At 49.2% G+C, this 23,226-nt stretch overlaps 2 protein-coding genes across 9 annotated transcripts in view; one reads left to right on the top strand and one right to left on the bottom strand.

The window, feature by feature from the left end:
• Window positions 1–6,561: 6,561 nt before the first annotated feature.
• Window positions 6,562–17,600, top strand: Icam2 (intercellular adhesion molecule 2). 3 transcript variants are annotated; one of them, XM_031353164.1, is made up of 5 exons: window positions 6,562–6,645; window positions 12,785–12,911; window positions 14,417–14,683; window positions 16,196–16,513; window positions 17,187–17,600. In XM_031353164.1, exons 2-5 carry the CDS (start codon window positions 12,851–12,853, stop codon window positions 17,372–17,374), a joined length of 834 nt encoding a protein of 277 aa, XP_031209024.1. In that variant the 5' UTR covers window positions 6,562–6,645; window positions 12,785–12,850; the 3' UTR covers window positions 17,375–17,600. The 3 variants fall into 3 exon arrangements, with proteins under 3 accessions (XP_031209024.1, XP_031209021.1, XP_031209023.1); XM_031353161.1 differs by having other exon boundaries at window positions 6,582–6,721; XM_031353163.1 differs by lacking the exon at window positions 6,562–6,645 and having other exon boundaries at window positions 10,262–12,911.
• A 397-nt stretch (window positions 17,601–17,997) lies between these two features.
• Window positions 17,998–23,226, bottom strand: part of Prr29 (proline rich 29) — an 8,869-nt gene continuing 3,640 nt past the window's right edge. The window contains exons 1-7 of one of the 6 annotated variants that reach the window (XM_031353169.1): window positions 23,124–23,191; window positions 20,752–20,938; window positions 19,945–20,020; window positions 19,684–19,790; window positions 18,678–18,898; window positions 18,474–18,544; window positions 17,998–18,270 (exon numbers count right to left, since the gene is read on the bottom strand). In XM_031353169.1, the coding sequence (XP_031209029.1) occupies window positions 18,242–18,270; window positions 18,474–18,544; window positions 18,678–18,898; window positions 19,684–19,790; window positions 19,945–20,020; window positions 20,752–20,938; window positions 23,124–23,137 (705 nt within the window). In that variant the 5' untranslated portion in view covers window positions 23,138–23,191 and the 3' untranslated portion in view covers window positions 17,998–18,241. Of the gene's footprint in view, window positions 18,271–18,473; window positions 18,545–18,677; window positions 18,899–19,683; window positions 19,791–19,944; window positions 20,686–20,751; window positions 21,004–23,123; window positions 23,192–23,226 lie in introns of those variants that run through there. The other 5 variants (XM_031353167.1, XM_031353170.1, XM_031353171.1 and 2 more) reach the window with 5 other exon arrangements.

Below are 23,226 nucleotides of genomic sequence, written 5' to 3'. Positions count from 1 at the left end.
CAGGGCTCTTGCCCCAAGGCAAGGGCTTTTTACAAATCACACACTCCAGGATCCCACTAGCCCCAGACCATCTTGTCAGATACTGTAGATGAGAACCATCCCTCCCACTTCATGCCTCGGGAGCCTAGAAGGTCCTGAGACTTGTGGTCATATCTTTCAAATATTACATCTTGAACCCAGCCACATGATCCTCAGGAGACAGAGATCAACCTCTTCTATGACCCATAAAAGCCGATTGAGGTTTGGTCCCCAGAAGGACACTACTGGGAGGTGGTAGAGACCTCAAGAGGAGACCTCAAGGCCTTGGGGGGGGGGGTGCAAGGAAGCGGGGCATTTAGGTAGTTTCAAGTGTGCCCTTAAGGGGATTTGGGCACCTCCCCTTCCTCTGTTTTCTGGTTACAAAGTGAGTAGGTAGTTCTTTCTTTTGGCCTCAGGGTAGCTAGAAAGGCTACTGGGGGCCAAAAGTAGGCTGGGAGGGAGACCAGGTCTATGTCCCAGAACTCTGTGGTTTTCCTTACAGTCACCAGGCCCCTACTCCCAGAGACTGCCATCCTGATCTCCACTGAGTCCCAGAATGAGGCATGAGTAGTCTGGGAGGAGCAAAGGAGGCTGGAAAAGCCAGGGTCCGGTACTGTCTCTCCCTCCACAGTCCTCGAAAACTACCAAGGTGGGAGAGTCCCCAACACAGGAAGAGGAGCACTGTCAGGCCCCACCACACTCCAATAACTATATTTGCAGCTATTCACTGATCTAAAAAACAACCAACCGACCAACCCCAGGCTGGAGAGATGGCTCAGTGGTTAAGAGAACTGCCTACTCTCCCAGAGGTCCTGAGTTCAAGTCCTAGCAATGACATGGTAGCTCACGACCATCTGTAATGGGATCCGATGCCCTCTTCTGGTGTGTCTGAAGAGAACAACTGTGTACTCACATTATATAAAATAAATTAAAAAAAGAAAAGACTCAGATGATGATGGTGAGAAGGAGGAGGAGGAGGAGGAGGAGGAGGAGGAAGAGGATAAAGCAAACTTCTTGGGTTTTCCCCTTGCCAAACAGCCACTCTTGGCCTCTTCCAAAAGAAAGTACATCCTCCCTTCTGGTCTCCAGTTGAGCTCACTGGTTTTATCTATCCATGAAATAGAAGTTAAAAGGGGGAGGGGCTGGGTGTGGTCACACTCACCTTTAATCCTAGCACTCCGGAGGCTGAGGCAGGTAGATCTCTGTGATTTTAAAGGCCAGCCTGGTCTACAGAGTCAGTTCCAGGTCAGCCAGGGCTGTGTTGTAAGATCTTGTCTCAGGAAAAAGTCAAAAAGGGAGTCTGAGGGGAGAGGATTGCTAGAAGGGGTTCAAGTCCAGCCTGGTCCACATCAGCACCTCCTTCTGCATGTCTGTCTGCATGTCTCTTCGGCTCCTGAATGTTTATGGATGTATTTTTTTACATCTATATTACCCTCCTTAAAAATAGTCTCTCTAGCCGGGCAGTGGTGGCGCATGCCTTTAATCCCAGCACTTGGGAGGTAGAGGCAGGCAGATTTCTGAGTTCGAGGCCAGCCTGATCTAAAGAGTGAGTTCCAGGACAGCCAGGGCTACACAGAGAAACCCTATCTTGGGGGAAAAAAAAAAAAAGAGTCCCTCTGGGGCCTAGAGAGAGAGCATACTGGTTTCCAGAGGAACCCAATTCAGTTCCCACATGGGGCATCCCATAATCACGTAACTCCAGTTCCAGAGAATCTAGCACCTTCTTCTGGCTTCTGTGAGCACCTGGACTCATGTATACATACCCTCATGCAGACAAAATACATATACAAATCAGTAAAACTACGATGATCTACCAAACTGCCTGGAGTCTCACACCCATAACCCCAGCCCTTGGGAGGCTGAGGCAGGATTGCTGTGAGGTCTAAGCTAACCTAGGCTATCCAGTGAATTTCAGGCCAGCCTGGGCTACAGGGTGAAATCCTGTCTCAAAACACAGTTTCTCAGGGACCCCTCTACATCCAAATCCACCTTTGAACATAAAGAAATGTTTGGACAGCCACCCAGCCCAGAGTAGGGGGTAGCAGGGTGCTTACTTTCACCACCACTAGATGGCACTCGTGTGCTGTCCATCCCCAGTTCTGCAGTTCATGGTTCTCAGTATGGCCATGGCCAGCCTGTGTGCTGATCTGACTCCACACCCTGCAGTAGGGCTCCCCTGAAATGAGGCTACGGTCCAGACCAACGGAGACCAAGAGAGCTAACTTTCCTTTTTTTCCTAACAATTTTTATTTAGTCTGTTTTTATGTATATGGGTGTTTTGTCCGTAGACCACATATGTGCAGTAACCACGGAGGCCAGAAGAGGGCGCCAGATCCCATGGGACTAGCGTTAGAGTTGTGAGCCAGTGAATGCTTTCTCTGGAAGAACAGCAGTGCTCTTAACCACTGAGCCATCTTTCCCCCAGGGACCTGGTTTTCTAAACCGAGTTTTCTAAGTAACCCCATAGCCACAAGCTTTCCCATTACAAGTTAACAGTGGCCAGAATGTATGCCATTCCTGTCCCTTGTAGAGTGAAGGTGATCCTGGAACTGGGCATTCTGTGAACCTCTGCAATAGTCCAGGTGCCACTGTGTCCTTGAACAGAGCCTACAAGGACACAGATACCAACTGTAGCTACCTAACTCCATTGTGTGCCTATTATTTACAAACTCTTGTCCGGTGTTTTTACAAATCATCGGTGTAACCCATGATTCCAGACTGACCCACAGCCCATTTGGGCTCTCAGCCAATGAACTTCCAGTTTACCGTGAAACTCTAGCCTTCTCCATCCTGATCAACACCTTACTCTGCTTTCTGCTTGTGGTTCATTGGATGTTATTTAACTAGACAACTCTTCTTCAATCTGCTAAAACAATGTATACACCTGTCATCTCTTTTACTGGCTGGTTTTGTGTGTCAACTTGACACAAGTTAGAGTCATCAGAGAGGAAGGAGCCTCAGTTGAGAAAAATGCCTTTATGAGATCCAGATGTAAGGCATTTTCCCAATTAGTGATCAGTGGGGGAGGACACAGCCCATGGTGGGTGTTGTCAGCTCTGGGCTAGTAGTCCTGGGCTCTACAAGAAGACAGACGGATGGGCTGGAGAGATGGCTCAGCGGGTAAGAGCACTGACTGCTCTTCCAGAGGTCCTGAGTTCAATTCCCGGCAACCACATGGTGGTTCAAAACCATCTGCAATGGGATCTGGCGCCCTCTTCTGGTGTGTCTGAAGACAGCTACAGTCTCATGTACTCATGTACATAAAATAAATAAATAAATCTTTAAAAAAAAAAAGAAGACAGACGGAGCAAGCCAGAAGAAGCAAGCCAGTAAGCAGCACCCTCCATGGCCTCTGCATCCTCTCCTGCCTCCAGGTTCCTGCCCTGCTTGAGTTCCTGTCCTGACTTCCTCCAGTGTGGATTATGATTTGGAAGTATTAAGCTGAATAAACCCTTTCCTCCTCAATTTGCTTTTTGGTCATGGTGTTTCATCACAGCAGTAGAAACCTGAAGATACTTCTCTACCCACCAAGGAAGAAAGGCGGAGCCAACTCAGAATAAAGAAACCATTAACAATGCCCCCACGCTGAGCCAGCGATTGCTCTCTACAGGGTGGAGTGCAAGTGTGTGTTTAGAATACAGAATATGTAAAAACATCCCAGCTGTTCTTACTCATCTCAAAAGAGACTGGAGGACTTTGCCTAGTGGCCTGAGAGGTGACTCCCTCCTCCGCCATACATTTCCACCATTGCTACAGACCATCCTTCCTAGAAGCTAAACCAGTGTCCCCTGACCCCCATCTAGGACTCTAAACCTCTAAAACTGAACTAAATATTTTTTTTTCCTTTCTAAGTTTGATCACCAGGGCTGGAGAAATGAATAACTGGTTAAGAGCATTAGCTACTCTTCCAAAGGACCAGGGTTCAATTCCCACCCCTGACATGGTAGCTAACACCTACCTGTAACTCCATCTCCAGGGAATCTGATGCCCTCTTCTAGCCTCTGTGTGTACCAGGCTTGCATGCTGTACACAGACCTATAACATAATAAAAACCCCACATATATTATACCTAAGGTGTTTTGTTGTGACAATATGATGTTGACTGATACAGATGTCTACCTCAATTTATGTCTACAACAGACGGCAGGACGTTTTAAAATTAATTTGAAGTCAGGCATTGTGGCACATGGCTTTAGTCCTAGTACCCAAGAGGCAGAGGCAGGTAGATCTTTGCGTTCAGCCAAGCCTGATCTATAGAGTAAGCTCTAGGGCAGCCAGGGCTACACAGAGAAACCTGATCTTGGCTGCTGGGAAGATTGCTTTGAAGAAATTGAGGCACAAAAGCACCAAGAGAAATTGTTCTAGTAAAGAAAATATCTAAGAAAAAAAGAAGAATAAATAAATTGTTCCAGAGCTAGCAGACCCTCAGCATTCTTGGTTGGCATTCACTTACGTCTGGAAGATCCTGTGGACTCCTGATAAGATCTAATTTGTGACTTTGCTGAGCCAGAACGTTAGCTGGTATAGATCGTGAAACTGACCCATGGGAACAAGATCCTTTGCTCTTTTTGTTTGTTTGTTTGTTTTTGTTTTGTTTGTTTGTTTGTTTGTTTTTCGAGACAGGGTTTCTCTGTATAGCCCTGGCTGTCCTGGAACTCACTTTGTAGACCAGGCTGGCCTCGAACTCAGAGATCCACCTGCCTCTGCCTCCCAAGTGCTGGGATTAAAGGCATACGCCACCACCGCCCTGCTGATCCTTTGCTGTTGAGTGAACCTAGCTGGCTGGTTTCTCAGGACCCACCCCTAGCACCCAGCTTTCATACTTCCTTCTTGTTAAAACAAAGCCACCCTGCTGGAGTAAATGACTTGCTAGTTGAGGCTAGACATGAAGAGATTTTAGGTGATGATTCTTAGTCACTAATAGGTTTTAGTGGAGTACAGGACACAGCCAGAGAAGAGGGTGCTCTGTGTCGCTACAAGCACAGAGGGCCAACGGGTGGCTTATTCCATCGAAGGTCTCAAGAAGCTGCACATCAAGGGGAGTAGACAAGATTCCAACTTTCCTGTAACTTGCAGCGAGTGGCCATCTGACACAGCTTTGGGATATGTTCCCAAAGAACTGAAGCTGAGATTGCCCGACCCTTTAACCATTTTCAAATGCATAGTTCTATAGCGTTATGTAATGGCACCTTTCTGCAGTGGCTGGTGCATTCATGGGTAAGGGCCAGCCCCATTTCTAGCTAAGAAGCAGAGAGGAAGGCACACAGTCCCACAATGTCTTTCAAAGATGGTCCCCGAGTGACTTACAGATCTCCCAAGAGGTCCTTGCTCCCTTTGAAAGGACTTTAGGTCATGATTCCAGGGTTCTTTCAACCAATGGCCACTTGACTCTGTCGTTGGGGGCATTGGAGACATAGAACATGGTGGCACGGAGCATGGGGGAGATACTTACTTTATGGTAGCCAGAGAGCAGAGAGAAAGAGAAATTGAAAACAGGAATTTGAGCCAACAAGGTGGCTCAGCAAAAAGGGGTGTTATGGAACCCAATGACCAGAGTTCGATCCTCAGGACCCACATCGTAGGTAGAGAGCTAACGTGTCCTCTGCTTCTCCATGGCTCACACATCTGCATCCATGAACGTGTGCACACTAAATAAGTAAATGCGCCAGTAAGTTTTCTTTTTAAGAAGACAATGGGAATTTGCATACCACGTTCATAGCAACATTATTTACAACAGCCAGGAAGTGGAAGTAACACAGGTGTCCAACTGTAGACAGGTGACTAATAAACAAAAATGTGGTCGTCACTATGTCCAGTGAGGCCATGCTCAGCCTTAGAGAAGGATGTTCTCTCACATGGAGGAACCCAGAAGTTACTGAATGACATGAAGCAATCACAGAAAGTACCTAGAGAAGTCAAATGCAGAGACAGACGGGCAGTAGAATAGGAGTTTCCAAGGGGTTGGGAAAGGGACGGAGAATTTCCCCCATAGGTCTGGAGCTTCAGTTTGGAAAGGTGAAAAGAGCCAGAGATGTCTCTCGGTGAATATACTAAGAGCTACACAACTGGATGTTTGAAAATGGTTAAATGGCCAGGCAGTAGTGGCGCACGCCTTTAATCCCAGCGCTTGGGAGGCAGAGGCAGATGGATTTCTGAATTCGAGGCCAGCCTGGTCTACAGAGTGAGTTCCAGGACAGCCAGGGCTACACAGAGAAACCCTGTCTCAAAAAAACAAAAAACAAAAAACAAAAAAACAAAAAAAAAAAAGAAAGAAAGAAAGGTTAAAGAGCCAGGCATAGTGGCTCATGCCTGTAACTCTAAGCTAGCCCTCAAAAGGCCGAGGCTGGAAAACTGAATTTGGGGCTAGCCTGGTCTATGTAGTGGGGACCCTGACACCCCCCCAAAAAACCCCACAGATAAAGTGATAAATTTTGTTATGTATATTTTAGGACAGTGTGTGGGGAAAGCTGGTGGTAGAGCTAAAGTCATGTTAATTTGGTGTAGAAACCACAGGCACAGGAAACATGTGACTCTTGAGAGAGTTAACCGTTCAACTGGTAGAAACTTCCACACGTACAACCACACTGCGGCAGGCTCTCCAGTTGCCAGCATCTGAGTACCTACCGGGTAAGTCACGGCATCTAGCTTTCCCCACTTCCCCTCCCAGGAGCCCAGCAGCATGGAACTTTTGGCCTCCTGAATGGTAAGTAAATCTAATTCTGATTTCTTCTCGGAAACGTTTCTAAAGCCCTTGTTTTCCTTGTCCCCAGCCCATCACCTCTGCCCCGCCTTAGTGACTGTTTCCTGTTTTCTGTTTTCTTCCTTCCCTTCCAGCCCTGGGTGGCATCCCTCTAGGTTATAGATTTAGAAGCCTAGCCCTAGTTGACCTGGAACACACAGAGCTCCACCTGATTCTATCTCCCGAGGGTCGGGATTAAAGTCATACAGGGCAATCGCTTTCATACCCCGAGGTCCACGTGGGCTATGACCTGGGAAGGGACAGCCCCATCTCTCCAGCGAGCACTGTGGTTCTCATCCTGAGACCAATGCCAGTCAGTGACAGGGGACCCGTCAAAGCTACAGCCCACACCCCACCAGGCCTCCTCCTTCCTTGCAGACATTTAGCAATTTCCCTTTCCTCTTTGTATTCTTTCTGTAAAATTGAACACCTACTGTGCAAGAAGGTGCCGGTGAGACACCTGTCACCGTAGAGCACAGTAATGTAATGGCTGCGGGTAAAATGTCACTAAAACTTTCATGGACTGTAGCGGAGGGTTTTCCACCCATGCCCAAGTTCCCTGAAATAATGACTCGGAGACAGAATTATATAATAAATAAATGCTTAGGGCAGTGGTGGCGCATGCCTTTAATCCCAGCACTTGGGAGGCAGAGGCAGGTGGATTTCTGAGTTCGAAGCCAGCCTGGTCTACAGAGTGAGTTCCAGGACAGCTGGGGATACACAGAGAAACCCTGTCTTGAAAACCAAACAAACCAACCAAACAAAAAACAACAAAAAAATGCCTATAAGCTTGGGCCTGCTCCCCAACTAGCACACATCTCAATTACCTGTATGATCAGTTCTATGAATGGCACATGACTTGTTACCTTTCTTTAGAGTTCCAGGGTAAATCTCTCTCACCCCTGACTCTATCCCAGAAATCCTCTCTCTGTTCTGGAGCTATTCTCTATTCTCCCTATTCCCTGCCTAAGCTCATAGGCCAGTAGCCTTTTATTGACTGACAGACAAACCTTCCACACATTGCACCAAAGATTCCCTCTACAATGGACTTCGCTCCTAAGGGACCACTCTCTTTCCACCCACTTGCTAGAATTTTGTGTTAGTTACTCTTTGATGTACTTGGTCATTCAGACATGCTTACTTTTCTTTTGTGAAACAGGTTCATGGTGCCTAGCATGTTAAATTCCTTAAAACATCAAGTCATTTAAGCCAGATGTGGTAGCAGCTGCCTGCACTCCTCCTACTTGCATGGTGAAGAAAGAAGGAACAGGAGTTTGAAGGCCAGCCTCAGCTCTAGATCAGATCTGAGGGAAGCCTGGGCTACAGAAGACTCTGTCTAGAGAGGGAAAATTAAATCTTTTAATTCATACAACAATCTATGAAGGAGATACTATCATTAACCCATTTCACAGATGGGAACAGACACGTAAAGAGATTGAAGGATTTGTCCAAGGTCACACAGACTGTAGGAAGTGGACATATATGTCTCCTGAGTCTTAGCATAAAGTCCTTTTAGGGCATGTCCGTATCTGATGGGGGAACTGTGTCTGGGGGGATGGCTCGGTGGTGTTTGCTGCTGTCAGAGGCACCCAAGCCCCTCACAACCACCTTGATGCCAGGGCATCCAACACCCTCTCCTTCATAAAATGTCTGTTTTCAATCAGTTTTACAAGATAATAGTTTATTGTTCCCAAGAGGACCAATATACTCTCCCATTAGTAACTGTAAATATTGTCGTCGTTGACCTACCACTTCTCCAAAACTTGACGTTAGATTTCTTAACCTCCGCCAATTTAGTACAGGTGGTTTTCATTTTAATTTCCTGGCTACTGTTGAGTTAAAAGTAATGTCCGCTTTCCTTGGAAACTGCTTTGTGGATTTGAAACACTTGGTTACCAATGATTTAATTTGTGTGGTTATTTTTTGGTGCTAGGAATGGAACCTAGGACCTGTGCATACCAGGGAAGCGCTCTACCCATTGAGCTACATCCCTGGCCCCTATTGTTTATGATTGACAGTTTTGAAGTCTTGCCTAATTCCTTACCTCAAAGACATAATACTCTCTTAACATTTTCTGGCCAATGTTTATGACGTTCGCCTTCACATATGAGGACTATGTGAATGGAATTGAGTTCTCCATTGATGTGATGTGAGGATGCCACGGCCTCTCCCTTTCCCATCTGGTTAATCAATTGGTCCAGCCTCACATAACAGACTTTCCTTCTAACCCAGCCATCCAGTGTCTCCATGGTCTAAATTAGTCACGTGTGTTTCTAGGTTCTAGAAACTAGGACTCATTAGTTGATCTGACACCCATATTAATATTTTATATAAAATCTCAATATTCAAAGAGTAATGTCTTTGCTCTCCTTCCTAAATATCTTGAACCTTTTATTCCTCCGCAAACACATCATGACCAGCTTTCTGTTTCCATAAACAACCTTATTGGGATTCACTGGAATTTCACTGGATCTGTATATCAGTTGGGAAAGAAAGGATCTTTCTTGTATGTTTCATTACATTTTATTTCAGGGGCATATGCATGACACAGTCCACATAGAGAAGTCAGAGGGTAGTCCGTGAGAGTCAGTCTTCTCACGTGCGGGTCCCAGGGATCAAGCTCAGGTCATCAGGCTTGGTGGCTAGAGTCTTCACCCTCTCTGTGAGCATCCCAGGAGCCCCACCTCAGACTTTTTATTTCTTCTAAATTAAGTCTGACAAGCTAATTTTTCTGGGATTTTGTTTCCTTTGTTCCATATTTTATGGCATCCATTATTTACTGTCTTTACTTTATTATTGGGTAGAGGAGTTGAGAGTAGCCCAAACTAGCTTCAAATTCACCATCCACCTGTCTCAGACATCCAAGCGGTGCAGGGATTGTACAACTGAGCCAGCACACCTGTCTGGCTTGCTCATTCATTCATTTATTGGTTTTTTTTTTTTTTTTTGAGACAGAGTTTCTGTGTGTAGCCCTGGCTATTCTGGGATTCACTCTGTAGACCAGGCTATGTTATGATCTTGACAGTCATCACAGCTTCAGGACAACACCAGGCCAAACAGTTCCACTTGAAGTTTATTGTGAGAGAGGGGGCCAAGGTGGCGGTGGAAAGAGAAGGGGGGAAGAAAAGGGGGATGGAGAAGGAGAGAGGGAGGGGCTTTCTTTATATATGGATGATGACATTATCACAGGTAAAGGTGGGAGGTGAGCCAAGTGGATCATGGGAATATGGTGGCCGTTACCTTGGCCATATCCTATGTGATGTCATGGATTTAGGAGGTCTTGATACCAACAGGCTAGCCTTGAACTCAGAGATCCATCTGCCTCTGTCTCCCAAGTACTGAGATTAAAGACATGGCGCCACCACAGCCCAGGTTTATTTTTGTTTTATTTCATTTATTTGTTTATTGGTTGGTTGTGTTTGTTTGTTTGTTTGGAGACAGGATTTCTCTGTATGGCCTTGACTGTCCTAGAACTTGCTCTGTAGACCAGGGTGGTCTCGAACTCAGAGATCTGCCTCCCAGGTACTGGGATTAAAGGTGTGTGCCACCATTGCCTGGCGTATGTTTATTTTTTTAATGGTGGTACTACACATAAAAGGTATGTGCCATTTTGTTTATTTGTTTGCAGCCAAGCCCATCCACATGGTTCTGTAAATCCTGTTTGGAACCAATCTCACAAAATGAAGCTACCCCTAAGCCACCTCCCACTTCCCTTCCAGCCCCGGCAGCCTCCCTTCTCCTTCTGGGGCATGATCAGTCTTTATAACCCTGCTGTGTTTCCAGGGTTGTTCTGCTGATGGTTTTTTGGTTTCGTTTTGAGCCCTGTCTGGAATTTTCCTTTGGCCTTACATGTCCCTCCCAAAGGTCTTGGGAGAATCTGACCTTCGCAATGGCTCCATTTGCCCCACCTCTGGTTTGCTTTATCTGCTACCATAGTTGCCTGCCACTCGTAGGGACTTCAACTTCCCCTAGATATGTGACCTTGGCAGAGCCACTTAGCTTCTCTGTGTCTCGGTTTCTCCTTCTAGGAGAACAGTAATAGTACTTGAGCTTGTAGAATTTAGGAATAATTAGCTAATATTTATGGAGTGCTCTTGACAGTGACCAGCCTGATGCACATATAGTCACATGCTCCAAGACAACGTTTCCATCCATGACAGGCCAGGTGTACAGTAGAGGTCCTAGAAGATTACACCAGAGCTACAAAATTCATACCACGTAGAGGTCTCATAGCCGTCACAGCCCAGTAACACAACGTATGCATCGCTCCCAGATTCTTGGTCACATTAATGTACTACGGTGCTGTGGCTCTATTCAAGTATAGCATGGACAACTGTGTACACAAAGTAGGTAGTATCCTGTACCATCTAGGTTTGCGTAGACACACTACGCGATGCTCACACCATCTGATGGCAGATTTCTCTGGAACTGGAACTACAATGTGAGCTCAAGGCCAGTGTGGACCTCTTAGTGGGACCCTATCTCACTAAGGAAAAGCACCAAAAGTCTGGGGATGCAGCTCTTGGCATGTGCCTAACATGTATGAAGCCACAGCATCTCAGTCACCAACACCCCCCAAAATGGCAAAAACAACTCCTTCCCTCCCTAAGTGGCATCTGCCTGTCTGTCTGTCTGTGTGTAATAATATTATTATTATTACCCAGAAGAAACCATTCCCCACCTTACCACTCAAACCCTCGAAGCCGTCCAATCCCCTGTTCCTAGGACTCTATCAGCCTAATGTGTGATCAGACACTCCCACCCTCACCTCAACCCACCCCTGCCTCATCCCACCCCACCCCATTCACCCCACTTCTCCTTTCTCCCTCTTTTCTCTCCTTTCTTTCTCTGCCTTTGCCTTCTGGCAGAATCTCAAAGCCCAATAGCCTCATGCAGGACGTCCCTTGATCCAGGCTGATAACATCTGCTCTAGATCGCTGGACACAGCGGCCACTCCTTAGCATTGTGGGAAGGACAGGATGTCCCAGTGCCCCGGGGCACAGGTTGAGCCACCGAGTCTTCCTCTACCTGAAATCTGGAGGGCACAGTTGTCTGGGAGCTGCCTTGCATGTGGCTTCCTGAGCTCAGATAATGAGCCCTCGAAACCCTGGGGCTTCCTTCAGGTAGGCCCTCTCTGGGATTTACTTGGAAAGCAATGAGGCCTGCTTTCACCCTGCCTATCCCCCAGGTTCTAAGACAGAACTGAGGGAAGCAAGGTTGGCGAACACAATGTCACCTAGGAAGGCCTTTATCCAAAGTTCACTGCCTGTGGCTAAGCCTGTCCAGAAGGCTAGTGAGACCAAGGTCCTGCCAAGATAGGACAGGAAGGCACTGGCAAGCCCAGGAGAGAGCCTAGGATTTGGGAATAGGTTATAGCCACTATTCCCTGACTTCCTGGGCTACAGGAGACTACTGTAGGCTGCCCTTTTGCAATCTCTGAGCCTTGTGTGAGCCCCGCATTGGCTGAATTAGGCCTAGGCTTCTGCTGGAAACTAAACAAGACCTTAAGGTATGTAGATATACACAGGGCATTAGCAAGAGATAGCTATGTGACTGTCTTCTAACTTTGGATACTATTTTCCCAGAGATGACTCCAACAGAAGCCAGGTTGAATTCATAGCTCCCCTTGGGAGACCTCATTCTGCCCCATGTACAAGTAATAGAAATTCCATGTATACATCCCCCACTTACACCCACAGAGCATGTAAGCGCACGCACGCTTGCACACATTCATGCATGCACACACACTTCCCTGCATGCGAGCTCCCATTGCTTTCCTAACCCTACACAAGGAACATGCCACGTGGGAGAACCCTGTTACACCCTGCTTATCTGCTGCTTCCTGGCTTCCTCTGCCTGAATTCTTGAGGCCCTGAAGGTTTGGGAGCTGGTCTGTGCATACTGTTTCCTGATCTCAGATAATTAGAGGAAATGAGCTCACTGGCCCAGAGGAGACTGCGGATTTCAGTCCGGAGCCCCAGGCTTCACTCCCGGACCTGTAGTATATATCTCTTCCTAACCTTCCAGGCAGGCAGCCGTCAGCTGTGCCCCTGAGGCCCACAGACCCCACAGATCTCACAGATCCCACTTGAGATGTCTTCTTTTACTTGCTGGAGCCTGTCTCTAACCCTTCTTGTCCTGCTCTGCAGCCCAGGTAAGCCAGCCCCCAGGGTTCCCAGCACGTGGCTTCTTAGGGTGAGGCGGATTGATATTCCTTGGACATCAGGTTGAGGAAGGGGGGTGGGCATCCTGGTCACAGGGGCCTTTCCACCATAGGTAAGGAAAACTGTGTCGGCCAGGCTTTGGTTTCTCATGGCCTCAGGCTAGGGACTAGGATCATGGCCTTTTGGACACTAGAGGGAACAAACTCAGAGATCTGAGAATGCTGATGAAACATTCATCAATGAATGTGGATGTGACAGGCTACCGAGGTTGGGTGGTGAGCAGTGGGTAAATGAGAGATTCCAGAAGGGATGCCAGGGTCTAAGCGAAGATGAGGCAGCATGCCAAAGGAGTGGACAGCAGAAGATACTGTGTACTGGCACAACGAAGTGAAAACGAAAGCTGTTTCAGTGCGTCAAGGAGACCTGGAAGGATATGGCCTCGACCTGCTGCATGTCCTATGTCTTAGACAACCTGCCAAATGCTTCCAAGCCTGATTGCACTCAGGACCCAGGGGAGGTCACATGAGCCCTCTTAACAAGTGGAGAAACTGAGGCTCACAGAAAGAATATGTCTGACCCACTGCTTAGCCAACGCTGAGAGTTCAAATCCAGCACTATCTACATGGGAAACCCCTCCTTTGCCACTGAGTTGAATGTCACTAGCTGATGGCTGAGTGGACTGCATGGGAGGAAGAAAGGTAGGGACTCTGCTGGCCAGGACCCAGGACCTTCATGGTCCTCACAGAATGGAGGTGAACACTGAGGGTCCCATCATCTTAGAACAGGTACATCCCAAATGTCCTATGTGGTCACCATAAAGAGAAACATGTGAAACTCAGGCCCAGCCTGAATGTCCCGGCTCCTACCATTGTCTACAATGTCTACAGAGCATCAACATAAATTAAGAGTCTTTATGCAACAGGTCCTCTTCATGGTGGCCTATTGTTTTTCTGCTCTTATTTCTAACATTTCTCTTCCTAGCTAAGGTCCGGTCATCTTGGCTCTCCACTGCTTCATGAAAGCATGCTCCCAATTGCAGGCCTGCAAGCCAGTGGTTCCCTTTATCTGCAACGGGCTCCTACAACACACGCAAGGTTCACTCCTCCCTCTGGCTTTGCCTCCATATCATTATCTTTTATTAGCCATGTTATTAAAACTGGAGACCCTCCACTCCCTCTACTCTCTTTCCCTGGAGCTTTGCCACCACCCGAAGGGCATCCTGGCAGGTTTTCAATGATTATTTGAGCTCAGAGTTTATCTCCACTCTCAGAGGCACCTCCATGACAGAGGGAGCATTGTACCGGAGCTTAAGGGAGCCAAAAGTAGGCTTGAGGAAGACTGAGCTAGGGCTGACTGATAAAGAGACTGGGAATAGAGCAGAGGGACCGACCTATGGTGACCTGTCTCCTTGCATCTTAATTACAACCACTGGTGATAGAGAGCCCCAAGGGCAGACGTCAGAGCCATCTGCTGCCTAGTGCTTTTGGTCTTACAGGAGAGAAGGCCTTTGAGGTCTACTTATGGTCCGAGAAGCAGATAGTAGAAGCCACTGAGTCGTGGAAGATCAACTGTAGCACCAGCTGTGCCGCCCCAGACAAGGGTGGTCTGGAGACCTCCATGGATAAAGTCATGTTGGAAGAACACCCTCAAGGGAGGTGGATACAATTCTTGGTCTCAAACGTCTCCAGCGATACGGTCTTCCTTTGCCATTTCATGTGTTCGGGAAAGCAGGGCTCGGATAGTCTTAACATCAGGGTGTACCGTGAGTGTCTATGCTTGGGGCCCTACTCCCCGGCACAGTGCCCATGTCTACTGCTGCTGCTGCTGCTACTGCTGCTGCTGCTGCTGCTACTACTACTACTACTACACACTAACTGCTCAGTGACTCCTCCTGGGTCTTCTCATTATGAGGCTCATCTTCCTCAGCTCCCGAGCCACAGCCAGGCCAGGCCTGTCTGTGGGCTCAGCATCTGCTTCCAGCCCTAGTTGGATTCCATGAGTCCTCCTGTACCTCGGGAGCAAACTGTGCAGGTTTTAACCCTTTGCTCCAAGAAGGTCAATCCAGCCAAGGTTTGAGCAGACCCCGATGTCACTTTCTACTCCCTGTTCAGCCACCAGGACACTCACTCCATCACAAGTAGTGATTAGGTCAGGGGAGCTAGCCTTTTCTAGTAGCTCCCTCATTTCGTGGGGGAAAGTGGAGGTGCTGTGCCGTATTCTCGTCATTCCTCCAAGGACCTGTGGCAAATGTGTAAGCCTTGCGTACACACCTGCCAGGGTAGGCCGGGATTCTCTCAGTGTCTTAGTTCCAGGTGACCCATTACCGACATCGATGGGTCAAGGATGTCTTAAGTCCTAGGGGTGTAGGGGTGAGGGGAGGAGAGGTGCTCTAATTTAGAAGGGAACTGGGCACCATCATAGTCCTCATTCAGTTGATCTGGAATGATAGAGCTTATCAATCTGGCTGGAGAATTGAGGCAAACCTGACACCTGTCCCAGTGTCATGAGGATGCTCAGTCAGCTCCTCCCGTTCTTCCTTCCAAATGCTCACAACACAGACAGACATCCAGCTGTTTGTCTGAAACTTGTGTTTAGTGTCTAGAGAGGGTTGAAACAGGCCCAGATTTTTTTTTTTTATTTGCTTGTGTGTTTGTTTTTGTTTTTAAGACAGGCTTTCTTTGCGTAGCCCTGGCTGTCCTGGAACTAGCTCTGTACATCAGACTGGCCTCGAACTCATAGAGAACTGCCTGCCTCTGCCTCCCAAGTGCTGGGACTGAAGGTGTGTGGCATTGCTTCCCAGCCCCAGAGGTTTTTTTATATCCTTCTAGCTGGTTGTACTCTTCCTTCCTTCCTTTCTTTTAGAAAGATTTACCTATTTTGTATTGTGTACATTCAGAAGGAGGAAGCAGGTTCCATTACAGATGATTGTAAGCCATCATGTGGTTGCTGGGAATTGAACTCAGGACCCTCTAGAAGAGCAGTCAGTGCTCTTAACCACTGAGCCATCTCACCAGCCCGGCTGTACCATTTCTGCATCTTCTCTTTGTAGACCCCTTTTCTATTTTCCAAACCATCTCCGCAGAGCAGAGCTTGCACCCTGTACACCCTCTACCATATACACTTCCTCTTCCTCCCTCTTCCAATGAACAGGCACGCCCACTTCCTCTCAAGTTCAGCTAGGGATCTGGGATACCAGGAAGTGGGCCTTAGCCAGGCTGGACCTGCAGGGACACAGTTCCATCCTGACTTGGCCTGCCTCGTTTGTCTCCTGCAGAGCCTCCAGCTCAAGTCACACTGAAGCTGAAGCCCCCTCGGGTGTTGGTGGGCGACGTCTTCACCATTGAGTGCAAGGTGTCCCCTGTGAAGCCCCTTGAGAGCCTCACGCTCTCTCTGCTCCGCGGCAGAGAGACCCTGAAGAACCAGACCTTTGGGGGAGCTGAGACTGTCCCCCAAGAGGCCACAGCCATATTCAACAGCACAGCTCTGAAAAAGGATGGTCTCAACTTCTCCTGCCAGGCTGAGCTGGATCTACGGCCCCATGGTGGGTACGTCATCCGCAGCATCTCCGAGTCCCAGGTTCTTGAAGTCTATGGTAAGGAGACCCCTATTGGCTGAGAGGGTTAGAGGCGGCACTTCTTGGCAATGCTGGGAAAGAAAACCTCGTGAGGCCCACTCCTAGGCGGTCTAATGTGCGCATACAATCCTGAGGGCTCCCACTTAGACCCTGATTCCCTGGCTCTCTCTCCGAGTTCCAAGCTGAACCCTAACTTTTCCAGAAACCACAAGAGCTCAACCAGCTGGCTTGGCCATTATTGAGCTGTGTAGCCTTGACCGTGGCAGTGAGCTCTCTCTAGTTATGATTCCTTTCTACAATAAGAAGGTTGGCTGGCCTAATCCACAGGCTCCCCAGAGCACTGCTGTTCTGTGGTCCTCTAGAGCCAAAGCCTGTTGTCAATGAGCTCACGTGAAGCTCACTCAGCTCTGCCCAAGAAAAGCATGGTCTAAACCTGACCATGACTTCCTCCAGGCTGTAGTACCCGGCCACTGTATGCTGGTGTCAGGGATTGTTGGAAGAGTAGGGTGTCTGCTCTGCTTGATGGCCTAGAACACAGGGCACCTTGCTCTTCCTCTGGAGGCTGACACCTTAGGTCACCATTCTCTGCTACCGGGCTGACTGTGGAATGCACGAGTGGGCAAGGGGTGGGCAGACTCCCGGGGCCCTAGCATCTGACGATCTCTGAGACTACTGTCTCTTGCCTCCCCAGAACCGATGCAGGACAACCAGATGGTCATCATCATCGTAGCGGTGTCACTACTGCTGTTCTTATTTGTGACATCCGTCCTGCTATGCTTCATCCTTGGCCAGCACTGGCACAGGAGGCGGACGGGCACCTACGGGGTGCTAGCTGCCTGGAGGAGGCTGCCCCGAGCCTTCCGGGCACGTCCCGCGTGAGCTGATGTGGCCAGGCCCCTGGCTGTGACTGGAACTCAACATGGTGCCTTCAAGGTGTGGTTCAGCACTGGCTGAAGGACTGTGGTGGCAGCAGAAGGCTCTGGGGACATTTCCTTCTTTAGCCTCAATACAAATAACTAGATTTCACCGTGTGCCCGCCATGACTGCTCCTGGGATAACAATCAACACTATTCCAGGGAAGGTACTAAATGTCATCTGTTTCCAACCAGTGTCTCTTCAGCTCTTCCCACCCCTTGCTCTTTTCCAGGGCTTTCTGGGGCCTCTGCATCCCGGACCCCAGATATCTATCTACACCTGAGGTCCCAAGAGGTGAAAGACATTCTGTTCACACCCAACCCTGGGGACCTCATGCTGCTCCCGGTTGAATTAGGATACAGCCCTGACTCTCCTTTCTGCCAACAACGAGAGGAGGCTCAAGGGTGCTGAATCCACTGCAGGGCCTCCTGAGCTGGGCCCCCCTCCGTCCATGCTGCCCTCCTGGAGTCTTAAGGAGCTTGGAGATGTGAGCTATCCTTTTCTCTCTTCCCCTATTTCAGGCCCAAGGGTGAAGGAAGACACATAGCCTTCATCGTCCCAGAGAGAGGGGCAGAGATGAGCTGGGCTCTGGTATCAGGGCCTTTATGGGGATAACAGCGGATCAATTGGTTTTGCGTGGCTTCTGGGTCATGGTTGGGCTTAAAGGAGCCTTTACTCCAGAAGAGCCAGCACAAGATGGCAGTAGAGAGCCCAGTGAGGGTTTGGGGGGGAGGGCGCAGAGTGGGTAAGAAGGGCCAGCATGGGTGCAGAGCTGCTCCAGGGTTTGGCAGTCCTGTGCAGAAGGTGACAAGGCCTGGTGAACATCTGTCTTCATGGCAGGCTGTCAGCATCATAGTAGTCTAGAAAGACACAATCCTCAGCTTGTTCCTTCCTGCCGGGTTGGACCCCAAGGAGGAACACAGAATGGGACAAGGCAGGGTCTGGAGACGTGGTTGGTAGGACACCCTCCTCCTTCCCGCCACCCACCCACAGAGCGCACGGCCCTTCTCACATCTTAGTCTGCCCCAAGTCAGGCCCCACTGCCCACCCACCCCGCCCCTACCTGAAGCCGGAGGTACATCTGCACCAACAGTCCCCGTTGCACTGGGGGGTGGGGGTGGGGGCACATCTCTCCTGAGATGAGAGAGAGAGGAGACCCCTTCAGAGGTTCGGGATGGCATTTGAGGCTTTACCCCCAAACTCCTGCTTTCGACCTACGTCGGGAACCTGACCACGTCCCGGTCACACACCCTCCCGTCTCACTTACACCTCCCCTTGCCTGGAGGCACCGGGCTGGTGCCGAATCCTGGGTGTTCCCTGCCAGGGAGGCTGATGTGGGGGAACAGGAAGGAAAGAGGCTGGCCAGAGTGGCATGGGGTCCAAGGAGGTCACTGGGCAAGGCAAGTAGTGATGATGGAAGACCAAAGGCTCTTGCTCCTGCATCTCCATCTCTTCCTCCATCTGCTCCTCGTGGCTGTGTGTATGGACCTGGGGGTTGTGCAAAGTGAAGAGGGGAGGTGATGACTGAGGCCTGGCCCTCCCTGCCTCCACTGCTCCACCTCCTCAGCTACTGTCTACACAAATAACTACCACCTCATGGTAAACGCTACTGTTCAGTGAGCCGACATGCAAGCAAACCTCTTTGGAGATGGGCACCCCATTCATTACTATGCAGAGAGGAGAAGCTCTAAGAGGCTAAGCCACTCATCTAAGAGCATCAGAGCTAACAGGAGGGAATGAGATAATACGGAACTGACTGGAAAAGTCCCAGTAACTCCAGAGTGGGTACCGGAAGTCTACAAATCTGCCTTTGTCTCTATTTGGGGCCCCTCAAGGAAGGGAGATAGTCATCTCAGGGTCTCAGAGGACCTAGGGGTGAGAGGTAGCCTCAGCAACTCAGGATCTACACCTACCTCAGGATTTACCTCCTCCTTGAACCCCTCCGGGCTTCCTAGAGCCTCCTTTCCTTTGGTTCCTCTTTTCTCAGACCTCACACCCCTTACTGCTCTCCTGGGGCCTGAGGCACACAGGGAAATACCCAGAAGGAAAATCTTGAAGACAAGATCTGGGCAGTAGTGGAGACTTGAGGACTCCCTTCCTAGTGGAAGCTGACCAGCCCTTGACGCACAGCAGACACAGCAGACGCCAAAGAGACTCAGGCAGGCTGGGGTGCAGGCTAGCTTCCTGCTACTCTGCCCTTGGTTTTTTTTTTTTGTCTATATGGGGGACCCCCCCCCATATAGAGTCCCATCCTGCTCCCAACTTTCACATACCTGTGGGCTGGGCCACTCTGGCCCTGGGTTCAGGGCATCTGCCACCAGTTGGCTCAGTAGCAGCTGATGCATCTGTGCATTCTGCAGCAGCATCAGCTCCAGCAGGTCTGGGGAGCAGGTTTCGACAGGCCCACCAAGGCCTCCACACAGTCCCTTCCCTCCCAGCCCCAGGCCCCACCTCATTTATAAAGGAAGCAGAAGAAGGAAGGCCCCATGTACGAGTGGTAGAGGGGAGTCGGGAGAGCGACCCAGGACGCTTACCTTCCTTGACTCGGTTATGCTGAGGCTGAGGAGATGGGACTGTCCAAGGAAAGGGCTGCAAGATGGTCACCCAGGGCTGGGGTGGTTGGGGAGACTCAGCCAAACCAAGTAGACGTGGGTGGGGCATGTCAGGAGCTCCCCCCACCACTTGTCTCTCAGTGTCTCTGCACCTCATGACCCCCCCTTCCTCCCAGTCCACTCTCTTCCTCTTAGTTAGGGACCTCCCTTCCCACATTCCATGCGCACCCCAGAGTCTATACCTACCCCAGCTCCACAGTCCTCCCCCAGACCCCCACCGTAAACGTCTGGGCCCGGGCCTCACCGTAGGGGCTGTGCTCTGGGTTGGGGCACCACTCCAGCTCCCGCTCCCGAGGGAGGCCATGCCCTAGCAGGTTAGTTACCTTGGCAGCCCTGAGGACGCCAGGGAGGGCTCCTCCCAGGAGTACAACAACCCAAGACCGTCCAGCCCAGGACGTCTGTTGCCTAGGAAGAAGCCCAAGTCTCCGCCCTGGCCTCCTTTTCCTGCTCGTGGGGGGTCTCTCTTCCAGAGATCCACCTTGGGAGGTCCCTGGATGGGGTTCCCAGACTTTGGCCCTACTCCTGCACCTGGTGCTGGCGCTAACCCTGGGAGACCCAAATTTGTTGAGCGAGAAGCTGGGATGCCTTGGTTTTCTGGTCCCACAAGAATAAAATGTACAGGACATGGCATGAATGTTTGAATCAGTAATTAAGTCATGCTTAGGAGAGGGGAATCCTAAGGACCCAGTGGTTTCTGGTGGGGATCAGGCAGACCCTAGGCAACCTTACAGAACAGGCTGGGGCTCCGGCCCAGAATGCCTGGGGCGCCTCAGCTCTTCCCCTGCAGATTTGCTGCATTCCAGGCTGAGGTGACTCACTCACTGCCCGATCAGAGATGGGCAGTTCAGTACCGGAGTCCACAACACTCCTCTGTTTCCAAAGCATGCATTCTTCCGACAGGAAGTTAGTGAAGTGTCTATTGCGTAAAAACAGGTGAGAGGAGAGATCTGTTTCCACAGCTGTGACATCCGAAGACAGGCCCTGTGCAGCAGTCGAGGACAGTCCCAACAGGAAGCTGGGATTAGCACCAGAGACTCACCCTTCCCCCATCCTCCCACAGCCCTGGAGTGGAGAGTCAGAAGGAACATTCCCATCTCCTTTGTCCCTGGCTGCTAGTGATACTGCTGCCTGATTTTACTATGGCCAGAGCCTTCACCCGCTCAGCCCTAGCCAGCCACCTTCAATAAGCCAATTAAAAAGATAAATTAATAATAAAAATGTGGGAAAAGGAGAGTGAGTCTTCAATGTGGCCACATTAGGAAGGAGGACGAAGAGATCCCCACCTCCAACCCCTAGGGCATCCTCAGGGTCCTGGCATGAGAGTTAGGTGGAAAGAACTGCCAACTAGCCCAAGAGGGCAATCACTGTGCCCTGGAAATTAGCTAGGAGGGAGGTTACTCCTAACAGAGCCTTTAATCCCAGCACTTGGGAGGCAGAGGCAGGTTGATTTCTGAGTTTGAGGCCAGCCTGGTTTACAAAGTGAGTTCCAGGACAGCCAGGGAAACCAAAAAAAAAAAAAAAAAAAAAAAAAAAAAAAAAAAAAAAAATACAGCTCCTCCTGGTGTGGTGACCTCCAGCCGTAAGAATTTTGCTACTGTTATGAATTGTGTGTAATATCTGATATGCAGGATATCTGATATGTGACTCCTGTGAAAGGGTCATTCGACCCCCAAAGGATTGGGAACGGCCATGATAAAGGCTGAGATTCCAAGATAGGGACTCAACTTTCGAGCAATGGGGCAATGGGCAGGGGCCAGCAGGAGAGAATGGGTGGCGTGCACAGTCAAGACTGGAAGAATCATTTTGTTCTTCGTCTTACCCCAATCCTATGGATATACACACACACATGCTCGCATGCACATACACATGCCACACACATAGACCCATATGCACACAAAGACTCACATACACACATGCACATACACACACATACACATATACACGAATACAGACATATACATACACACACACACACACAGAGATGGGGTCTCAGCCTACACTGCCCTCAAGTTCCATATGTACCAGAGGACACCTTGAACTTGGTGGATCCCCCTGCCTGTATTTTGGGCAGGGCTCTGTGACTGCAAACATTCTATCAATTGACTCAACAGCCACAATTCTAAATTAGAATTGGATGTACTCTCAGTACAAAACTGCCTAGCTGCAGCATATTTACACTGATGTGGAACGACATCAAAAAAAAAAATCAGTGATCTATTGTTTTTTTTTTTAAAGATTTATTATATATATGTAAGTACACAGTTGCTCTCTTCAGACACACCAGAAGAGGGCATAGAATTCCATTATAGATGGTTGTAAGTCACCATGTGGTTCCTGGGAATTGAACTCAGGACCTCTGGAAGAGCAGGCAGTGCTCTTAAGTGCTGAGCCATCTCTCCAGCCCCTTTTTGTTTGGTTGGTTGGTTTTTGTTTTTAATTTTTGATTTTATGTTATGGAATCAGTGTTTTGCCTGTGTGTGTGTGTGTCTGTGTACAACATGTATGGCTAGTGCCCCTGGAGGACAGAGTTGTGCATTGGACCCCTGGCACTAGAGTTGCAGATGGTTGTGAGCCACAAGGTGGGTGTTAGGAGCCAAACCCACTGAGTGATCTCTCCAGCATCTTTGTGGGGCTTTTTGTTTGTTTGGTCTGTTTTTGTTTTTTTTTTGTTCTTGTTTTGTTTTTTTTCTTTTTGGTATTTTGAGACAGGGTTTATCTCTGGTCAATTCTTCCTAGAAATTAACCTGAATGAGAAGATCTTATTTTGTTTTTTAAAAAATAACATGTCTCGAAAAACAAAACAAACAAAAAAACATGTCCACGGCTAGGAAGTAGCTCCATTGGGTCAGTGAGACCCTGGGTTCAATCCTTACTGCCACACAGGTACACAAATCCTAAATATGTGCTTGCAATATTTGTAGATCATGCATGTGTGTGTGTGTGTGTGTGTGTGTGTGTGTGTGTGTGTGTGTGTGTGTGGGAGAGAGAGACAGAGACAGAGAGACACAGAGAGAGACAGAATCTACCGCACAGTCTCTGAACACCCACCACCCTCCCCCAGCCTCGCCCTCAGCTCTTCTGTGACTGGTCCACACACTTACCTGGCTCTCCACATTTTCCATCCACAGGCAAGACAGGCCAGAAGGGGAGGGGAGTGCTCCCTAGGGATTGGTCAAGGTGAATCGCCGCCCCGCCCCATCTCCC

The sequence above is a fragment of the Mastomys coucha genome, unplaced genomic scaffold (assembly GCF_008632895.1).
Source record: "Mastomys coucha isolate ucsf_1 unplaced genomic scaffold, UCSF_Mcou_1 pScaffold5, whole genome shotgun sequence".
NCBI lineage: Eukaryota > Metazoa > Chordata > Mammalia > Rodentia > Muridae > Mastomys > Mastomys coucha.
This window is presented reverse-complemented; position numbering and strand designations above follow the sequence as displayed.

Bases quoted from the DNA above. Each gene is read 5' to 3' on its own strand.
- Icam2 (XM_031353164.1), top strand. From the start codon at position 12,851: ATGTCTTCTTTTACTTGCTGGAGCCTGTCTCTAACCCTTCTTGTCCTG. The intron at 12,912-14,416 runs GTAAGCCAGCCC...TTGGTCTTACAG, and splicing joins TGTCCTGCTCTGCAGCCCAG to GAGAGAAGGCCTTTGAGGTC. The intron at 14,684-16,195 runs GTGAGTGTCTAT...TGTCTCCTGCAG, and splicing joins TCTTAACATCAGGGTGTACC to AGCCTCCAGCTCAAGTCACA.